General features: G+C 36.7%; 1 protein-coding gene across 1 annotated transcript; it reads left to right on the top strand.

Moving 5' to 3' along the window:
• The first annotated feature begins 5,059 nt into the window (after positions 1-5,059).
• On the top strand, positions 5,060-6,525 carry LOC145120113 (large ribosomal subunit protein uL6z/uL6y-like). The gene is made up of 3 exons (XM_079055901.1): positions 5,060-5,518; positions 5,950-6,072; positions 6,258-6,525. The coding sequence occupies exons 1-3, from the start codon at positions 5,144-5,146 to the stop codon at positions 6,342-6,344; spliced, it is 585 nt and encodes a 194-aa protein (XP_078912027.1). The 5' UTR covers positions 5,060-5,143; the 3' UTR covers positions 6,345-6,525.
• The last annotated feature ends 1,631 nt before the right edge of the window (positions 6,526-8,156 follow it).

Genomic DNA, 8,156 nt, shown 5'->3' with positions numbered 1-8,156 from the left:
ACATATTCTCTCAAGTTCTTCCAAGGTGTTTTGGTGATTTGTGATTCCACTTGAGGCTTCCACACTATTGGGGCTAAGCTCTTAAAGCTTGAAGACATCAAGCTACATCAAAAGGTATGTCATCTAACTAGAACTTTGTAGTATAGGTGCTTCATAATATGCTAGTTAGGATGAAACCTTGGAATAGTTAATATTTGCATGTATAATAGAGAAAACATAGATCCAAGGTTTATAGGGTTGCATGTACACCATAGGAGTGTTAGAATGCTCAAAACCCAACAATGCTACGGGGAGCCGTAGTACTCACTATTCAGTAAGAGGTTGTGGTGATGCTACGGGGAGCCGTAGTACTCACTATTCAGTGAGAGGTTGTGGTGATGCTACGGGGAGCCGGAGTACTCACTATTCAGTGAGAGGTCGTTGTGATACTGCGGGGAGCCGTAGTACCCACTAGTCAGCTTAGTCATCGAGAGAATGTTGTGATGAAGTGCTCTCTGATCAGAGCTTGACGCAGAAGAGTTTTAGGCTTGGGTAGCCCTAATAATTGAGTGTGTGGAAGCCTGGGGTCGAACCAGGGGCGAGACTGGGGTCTCCATGTTTGTCGGAAGTCGTTATATTCTGAATTGAGTAGTGGTTTTCATGGCCAAAGAGAAGTGGATCAGTGAGGTTCGCATGGGTTGCGGGTCACGAGTCATGAGCTGAGTGGTACGTTGGGGCGAGTGGTCCCAGCTCTGGGTTAGATCGAACTCACGAGTTTGAGTTTGGCTCTGGTAGTGCGTTGAGTAGGCAGAATGAGATTCCGGATTCAGAGCTGAATTTCATTTGGAAAGGGGTATTGCTTCTATCTGGTGCCTTAGACCTGAGTGGGTCAATTCGTTGGTGTGAGAAAACTGTGAAATGCATGGAACTAATGAGTAGTAGACGACAGAGGTCGAGAGTGAAACGAATTCCGTATTCGCTTGAGGAAAAGCGAACTTCATGACTTGTGTGTCACACTGGGCCGAGATAGCTAGTGTGGGAAGGAAGTCAGTGAGACATGTTGAGGTGTGCAATGGGTAACCTTTGGAGGTTCAACTGTGGAGTCGGAAGTTGACTTAGTGCTCAGTATTAAAAAGGGGTATGAAGAACGAAGCTGGGACTTGTGATTGTGATGTCTGAGGACACTTCTGAGCGAGCTTGGTTATTCTCTTGTGTTTGAAGGGCAGAGTGTTGAGGATTCTTTGTTCGGATGGGTTCTGATAGCAGTTTAGTGTATGATCCTTGGTGAGGTGTGGACCCTTCCGTTTTTGGAGCGTGATTTGGATCATTAGCATGATGATATGAGTGAGCGGTAGCCGATTGTTGGATTTGGTCTTGTGAGAATCAGAGGATCAGTGAGTTATCAGGGTTTGATATTCGAGGAGCGAATATCATGGTGATCGCTTGAGTAGGCGGTCTGGCGGCGGGTCAGGCCACTAGAGCTTCTGGATAGTGGGAAGGAGTATATTAGCGACAGAAGAGTTGGTTCAGTTCTGGTCTTGGGAGTTTTGTGTGGTTTCAGGTGTCCATAGAGAAAGATATCGGTGTAGTATGAGATCCTTTCAGTGGTGCCTTTTGGGTTGATGATTTCATTATGTGAGTGGTTAAGGAGTGATTTCGAGGGCGAAATCTAATTCAAGTGGGGGAGAATTGTAACATCCGGATTTCCAGGGACATTATCGTGTATGTTAATCTTGAGATTTAAGGAGGGACTCGACGAGTTGAGGGACCAACTCGCCGAGTCGAGTCGAGTTGATCACGTGAATTTAATGAAGGACTCGACGAGCCCGATGGGGGACTCGCCGAGTAGGTATTGGGCAGAGAAACCCTAATTTCCCGGGTTTGAGACCTATCTAAATAAACTTATAGCCTCATTTGCGGCTACCCTTCCCTGAGAGCAAACCCTAAACGTGTATGGAGAGCCATGAGAGTCTTAGAAGCTAAAACTTGGAGTAAACTAGTGCATCTCTTGAGGAGAAGAGGATATCACCCATCAAGGGAGCTAGAGAATCAGTGGATCTGGTGTGACTTCATGCAAGGGCTTGAGTAAGAGGTAAAAGCTTGCACCTTTCTTGTTATTTTGCTTAGATCTTGTAGATATGGAAGATTATGGTTTCTTCCACCATTGTTGGGACTTTGTATGCATAAGGTCTGTCATGAGGCCTAGACTTCAGATCTGGACCTTGTGAGGTCCAGAGAGTCCAAAGATTATAGCTTTAGTTAACCATAGAAGAGTTATTGTGGTTAATCATCCTTGTTATAGTTATATTGGCATTATGAGCCTTATATGCCATGTTTAAACGTAAAGCTTGCAGCTTTACGTGACAATCGACCCTCAGGATGGTAGATCTAGTGTTTGGGGTGATGGATCTGCCTTAAATCGTCTGAATGAACATTTTTTCTGAATGAACTCGCTGAGTCGATGAGCCGACTCGACGAGTTGGTTAGGGTTTGTCCCGAGGAACCGAATCAGGCGATAGTTCGACGAGTTGGGGGTCAACTCGACGAGTTGAGCTGGACTGTCACGAGATTTATGAGGAAAGTAAGTGGACTCGACGAGCCGCAAGGGTGCACTCGGCGAGTCGGGTCAAACATGGACTGTTGACTCGAGTTTGACTTCTGTTGACTTTGGGGCTTTGATCAACATAAGTAGTAGAGACCATGGAGGGGTAAAATGGTCTTTTATCCACTTCAAAGAGTTAAAGAAAGGAAGAATAGCCTTCGGTCATTAGAGTTGTGATTAGAGTATCACTTAGAGATATTCATCCCTTGTGTTAGGTGGAGGCTAGTTCAAAATCCGGGAGCGGGGTCTTTACTTGCTGCTGGTCAGGTGAGTCTTCTCATTATACTTTACCATGAGTGGTAATTAGAGTTATGTGACAGAGTATCTTGTATGCTATGTATGTGATGTGTTGCACTGCATTATTTCTATGTGATTTATGCTGTGTGTATTCCAGAGTTTACAGAGTTAGGACCGGAAGGTCCACAGAGTTAGGACCAGAGGGTCCACAGAGTTAGGGCCAGTGGGCCCACAAAGTTATAGCATCGAGTGGCTAATATGTGTTATATGTGGTATTTTGGGGAACTCACTAAGCTTCGTGCTTACCGTGTTATATGTTATGTGTTTCAGGTATCTTAGAGGATCGCGGGAAGGCACCGGCTTGATTGTACACACTAGAGAAAGAGTCACGTTTTGAGGATCCTGGCTTATTAATGGAGTTGTGTTTTGTAATTTGAATAAACGAGATTTCTATACAATATGTTACGAAAAGTATGCGATTTTAAAATGAAAATTTTGTTTGGAAAATTACGGTGTTACAATTAGGGCTAGATCCAAACCCGCCCTAAAATCCTCTCCAAATCGGATTGGACTTTTTATGATGTAATTCAAACCGAGTTAGATTCGTATTCGGATTCGGATCAGATCAAATTTGGCTTTTGTGCATCTTTACTGGACATGGACCATGCATTGGGTTCAATTGTGTATACGTGTCAGGTTATCATCTCCAATAAATGTATTACATTTTGATTCCTTTTCTTTTTGAGAAGTATAACATTGTAAGTCAACCGAATACAAATCTACTACAATTACTTTTGTCCTTGCGATTTGATTATATATAATAACTAGGTGTGAGATTCGTGTTTTATACGGGTTTATTGAAAAAAAATCAATATCAACTTTTTAACATTAAACAATTATTTACGGAAATAGACATTGACACCTATAGAAAGTTTGTATTGATGAGAATGAACTTTGTCAATATAGATTGAATTTATGAATTTACATTAGAAAGAAAACAATTTTCGTGCCGGTATTATTTATAGCATTGATTATAATTTATTTCAAAATTGATTTTGCATTTATTGTGAGATTTAGAGGAAGAATATGGGAGTATGTGACATTTATTTGTTATGAACAAATAAGATAATTACATGTGGAAAACAATAAAATCTAAAAATATGAGAAAATGCCATTTGTCCAAATCAAAGAGAGAATGACATGTGACAAAAACATTTTTATTTATTAGGGATGACTAGGTGCAAGACCCATGTATTACATGAGTTAATTAAAAAAAATTAAATATAAATGTCTAAATATTTAAGAACTTTGCATTTATAAGAAAATAAGAAAAATAATGAATTATTAAAATTGATTTTTTCTTTTAAATTTAAATAAATAAACAAAATAAACTAATGAACTTTAATTTGAGAATTTGAAATAAGAAGGTAAGTCCATTAATAAAATTGATATTCATTTATTACTACATTTATTGTAATTATTACATTAAAGTATTATGTTGAATTTATTAAAATAGAAAACCCATAAAATGGTATGTGAAAAATAAATTAATTTAAAATAACCATAAAACATTTGTCAAATTGAATGAGAATGTGACATGTGACAAAAAAAATTTTCATTTGTTAGAATAAAAATTACAATTAAACGGAAGTTACGATCCATATAATGGTTATTATAAGAAAAACTAGGTGTTATGTATGTGAAGCCCAAGTCCCATCCTTGAGGTTCTATATCATGAGTCACGAGAACTTCATCTTATATCTTATAATACATGCCTATGTTGTTCTCTCACATAGATTGTCATTTAAAAAGAAAAAAAGAAACATCACCACATACAATACTAACTATAAACCGTTTTCAATGTTATATACATATAAAAATATCATACTAGAAAAAACGTTTTTGAAATTTATGGTCACTAAAAAAAATTAAGTGGAAGTTGCAAACTAGAGAATCAAACAAAATTAAAGTTATTGTAGACTTAAAAAAATTAAATTAAATTTAAGTCGTAAAATCGTAAAAAGTTATACATACATTATACATATATATTATAAAATTAATTCTTGAAGTATATAATTTTGAAACAAATATCAAAGACAACACCTATTCGACCCAATTAAAATCTGCCCAAGCCCAAGTTAAGGTTTAATGGGTTTAATTATTAAATCCTTTTGGCCCATTATCCAATAACCGGCACGTTGAAAAACCCTAAAACACATCGGTGAGATATGTATATAGTGTTCTTCATTTTCTAGGGTTCCCTTGCCTCCAAAATCTCCTAAAAGTCTTCAGTTCTCTGCAGCAGAGTAAGAATCAAGAGGGAAGATGAAGACTATTTTGTCATCGGAGACCATGGACATCCCAGAGGGTCTGGAGATCAAAATCAAGGCCAAGGTTATCGAGGTTAAAGGACCAAGAGGAACCCTCACTCGCAATTTCAAGCATCTTAACCTTGATTTCCAGCTTATCACCGATGAAGAAACCGGAAAACAGAAGCTGAAGGTTGATGCTTGGTTTGGATCTCGGAAGACCACCGCCTCCATCCGTACTGCCCTCAGTCACGTCAATAATCTTATCATCGGCGTAACTCAAGGGTTCCGGTACAAGATGCGTTTTGTTTATGCTCATTTTCCGATCAACGCCAGCATCACTAACAGCAACACTGCTATTGAGATCCGTAACTTTTTAGGGGAAAAGAAGGTTAGCACATTTTCCTCTAATAATTATGATTATTACTTTCACTCCTTCAGTTGTGTTTTGTTGTTTCCTCATTAATCGTGATTAACTATTCTCTTCTATTCACTATGATCTGTGTGTTTTATTAATATAATGCTGACATTCGAATGCCACTTTTTCATCGTACACTTGCCATTTCTAATCAAACAAATCTGATCACCCTTTTCAGAAAGAACTACAATCCATCTTGTGCTTTTCGAAATATAAATTTTTGTTTTTGTATACAATTGTTTTAGAAACTGAAACTAGCATTCATGTAATGTAACATATTATGATGATTGGATCATGGACTGGTTTAGTGCCGAATTATTATTTCATGAACTTTGTATTCAATTAAATGCTACTTTGTTTCTTGATGTATTGTCGTGTTATAACTATTTGTGGCTGATTAACAGGTGAGGAAAGTCGACATGCTTGATGGGGTGACTGTAGTTAGATCCGAGAAAGTTAAGGACGAACTTATACTCGATGGAAATGACATTGAGCTCGTTTCTCGATCTTGTGCTTTGATAAACCAGGTAACTCTTGTTATTTTTATGAGGTGTTTTTGGGTAAATCACTTGCTTTATTGTTAAATGCAACATTTAGTAGCATTTTCATTTCGTTCTAATTAAATCAATGGATTACTTAAAAGTTGAAAAAACAATGCTTTTAGTAATAGAAAGAAATGAAAGTTTTGAGAATTTATTTTGTTGATGTGCAGAAATGTCATGTGAAGAACAAGGATATCCGTAAGTTTCTTGATGGTATTTATGTGAGTGACAAGGCGAAAATACAAGAGGAAGAATGAGAGTTTTGTTAAGCATTTTCTTGTTTACTTTAAAGGATGTTTTTAGGATTGTTTTTATTGAACTTTTTTTTTGAGTTGAGTTGCAAGTTTTGTTTTCAACTAGTTCTTATTCATGTTATATTTTTAATGTTTGCAAAATTCTTGGAAGGAACTATAAAGTTAATTAGTTGACTTTGTGGCATGGTATTGTTTGAACCAAGTTTAACACAAATGTATACCTATCAGCGAATGAATTCTCAAAACTTGAAATTGGATTTGTAAACCCAAACATAATCAATCTTGCTTTGGAATGTCAGTGGAATGAAATCTTGAATTCCAAGCACAATCAGACTTACTTTTTGTTCGATATAGTTTTGATTTGAAGAATCCAAAAAAAAATCTATGTTTTTGTATGTTTATTTGATTTTGAAAAAATGATTTGTAGGTTTTTTTGATCCATGTCAAAATCACTTTTTGCAGACTTTGTTAATTATATGGCTAAATCAATTTGCAAAGACAATCAATATTTGTTCTATGTAGGGGACGATAGACACGAAACAAGCTAACTTCTCTCTCTCTGAAGCACTTTTACTATAGTAGCTTGTTCGCTCTTCTGTTACAAATCGAAATAGAAGAGACGAAACAATCACTTGAAGCCTCACTCATAGAAACTTGCTTAAAGTTCGGTTTAATGACCTAGAAAGGTAACCAATTTTGGTCTTTGTTCACATTTAGGTAACCATGTTTTTTTCGTTCACATTTAACCATTGAACTTGTTTGACATGTTCAAAATAAGGTAATATGATTGATAATTACGGTAATATTACCTTATTATGAACAAGTCAAACAAGTTTATTGGTCAAATGTGTACGAAAAAACATGGTTACCTAAATATGGACAAAAACCAAAGTTTCTTACCCGTTTTGGTAATACTGGACAAGAACCGTCTCAGGGACTGTGCCCTGGAATCAGGCTCCGACACTCAATGAACAATTAGGTTAGGCTTGGTCTAATCCAGTTCAGTCCCGGCTAGTCATGGGCTAGACTGTGTTGCTAGGTCTTTAAAGCACATACAATCTAGCCCCTTAAGCTTATGCAACCTAAACCCTAACTAGCTGAGCCTAAACTGGGTTGGCCCAAGACTTGACTATCTCCTTATACACAAAGACCAGACAATCCAATTTCATGTCATATCAATGGATCTTATGACTACTTGCACTTAACATAAAGAACCCAATATTACCAAAATGGGTAAGAAACTTTGGTTTTTGTCCATATTTAGGTAACCATGTTTTTTTCGTACACATCTGACCAGTAAACTTGTTTGACCTGTTAATAATAGGGTAATGTTAACGCTAATTACCAGTCATATTACCTTATTATGAATATGTCAAACAAGTTCAATGGTCAAATGTGTACGAAAAAAACATCGATACCTTAATGTGAACAAAGACCAAAGTTGGTTACCTTTTTAGGTCATTAACACTTAAAGTTACAACATTATTCCACTTAAAAGTCCTATTCTCTACATTTACAAAGATAAGGCTGCCCCCCCCCCCCCCCCCCCCCCAATCCAACCCTATCACATCAACCTTTCTTTCTTTAATTTCTTTAATTTTTTCTAATTCAAATATTTTTTTTCCAACCCATTTAACCTACTCACTCATCGATATTTTTTATAATTGAAACATACAAATTAATTTATTATGTTTCTAATACTGTAATCCAAATACTTATAAAAAACAAATTATTTTAAATAAATAATTTCAAACCTTAAAAAAAACCTTTCTATTGTTTCATGAATGTACATTTGAGAAATTTTGGGCCCAAAAA

Source organism: Lactuca virosa, chromosome 6 (genome assembly GCF_052849685.1).
Source record: "Lactuca virosa cultivar CGN04683 chromosome 6, Lactuca_virosa_CGN04683_v6, whole genome shotgun sequence".
NCBI lineage: Eukaryota > Viridiplantae > Streptophyta > Magnoliopsida > Asterales > Asteraceae > Lactuca > Lactuca virosa.
The sequence above is the reverse complement of the archived record's forward strand: the minus strand, read 5'-3'. Positions and strand labels throughout refer to the sequence as shown.

Excerpts from the sequence above, each read along its gene's own strand:
- LOC145120113 (XM_079055901.1), top strand. The coding sequence starts at position 5,144 with ATGAAGACTATTTTGTCATCGGAGACCATGGACATCCCAGAGGGTCTG. Across the intron at positions 5,519-5,949 it reads ACTTTTTAGGGGAAAAGAAG|GTGAGGAAAGTCGACATGCT; the intron begins GTTAGCACATTT and ends GCTGATTAACAG. Across the intron at positions 6,073-6,257 it reads CTTGTGCTTTGATAAACCAG|AAATGTCATGTGAAGAACAA; the intron begins GTAACTCTTGTT and ends GTTGATGTGCAG.